Source organism: Mesitornis unicolor, unplaced genomic scaffold, assembly GCF_000695765.1.
Source record: "Mesitornis unicolor isolate BGI_N332 unplaced genomic scaffold, ASM69576v1 scaffold31749, whole genome shotgun sequence".
Classification (NCBI taxonomy): domain Eukaryota; kingdom Metazoa; phylum Chordata; class Aves; order Mesitornithiformes; family Mesitornithidae; genus Mesitornis; species Mesitornis unicolor.
The window spans coordinates 34,464-35,590 of NW_010207109.1; the positions used below are offsets into that span (position 1 = coordinate 34,464).

Below are 1,127 nucleotides of genomic sequence, written 5' to 3' on the forward strand. Positions count from 1 at the left end.
AATCTAACAATGAAAATGAGTATGTTGTACCAGCACAACACTGGTGTAATGTAACATGAGGCGGTTACAGTACAGGTTGACTTAATGTCTAAGATTGATAAAGGTTTTCTGAAAATGTGTATTATCTTAAAACATTAAATCTATTTAAAAGGTTCTTCTTAAATAAAGTGATGAAATAGTGTGCTAAGTTTGGATTTCAAATTAGTTTAGTTGGCATAATCTTAAGAGCAGTGCATCATCATCATCAATGTTCATTTCTTCAGTGTATTATTTGAGTCTGTCAGTGAGATGTTTTGCTTTTATTCTGATTTGTTCGCAGTGCCAGTACTGGAAAAAGGCAAATGATCCAAACTGTGACAACGAGAGATACACGCTGTACGTGGAGTGGGCCCGTTTCTTGCGGTTCTACAAAGAGCAGCCTTTGGATCTCATCAGGTAAAATGCTGGCTGTATTTTATTATATTTACTTGGTTTTCACTGTAATACAAATGTGTATTCATTTGTAGCTTGATCCTGCTGGGAAGTTTCTGCTACTTTTAAGATATTACGAGAATCAGGTATTTAATTGGACACTACATCCTTGGAGCACGTGACACAGGGCTGCTTTTTAAACTTTATTTATTTGCTTTTTTTTTTTATTAGCAACTGCAAAAATACTTTGTCTCAAATCAAGTCTCTTTCAGTACAGCCAGTGCTCCTGGGTTTCGATATATTACAGATAATTCAGCTGTAAAGGAACACATACAAAGAATGCCTTGCATTTTATAGTCATTGTCTGCCACAATTTTTAAGGATTTATTTGAAATTTAAAAATTGCAACACAGACTTGAAAAAAAACCACCTGATAAAATCAGTTTCTGAAACTTGACTCTTAATTCAGTGCTAAATCCAAATTTAAACTAACCTCACCCAAGATCTCTTTGATTCAGCTCATATGATATAATAGAAACATTATTTGTGGGTTACAGTTGTCCCATTTTTAACACAACCAGTTGTATTTCTGTGAATTACACACTGATTCAAACCATATGATCAGAACTGTTGTGCCCAGTTTCATTTTGTATAACTCTTTGGAAAGTCAAAAAAGTAAAGCTCTGTTTCTGTTATCCTGTGAGAAGGGGAAAGAG

General features: G+C 34.3%; 1 protein-coding gene across 1 annotated transcript in view; it reads left to right on the plus strand.

Moving 5' to 3' along the window:
• The window catches only part of ANO5 (anoctamin 5), a gene marked incomplete at its 5' end in the record, with an annotated part of 48,753 nt that overhangs the window by 29,555 nt on the left and 18,071 nt on the right, over positions 1-1,127 (plus strand). Inside the window, one exon of the mRNA XM_010192023.1 lies at positions 320-435. Within this exon, the coding sequence (XP_010190325.1) occupies positions 320-435 (116 nt within the window). The remainder of the gene's footprint in view (positions 1-319; positions 436-1,127) is intronic.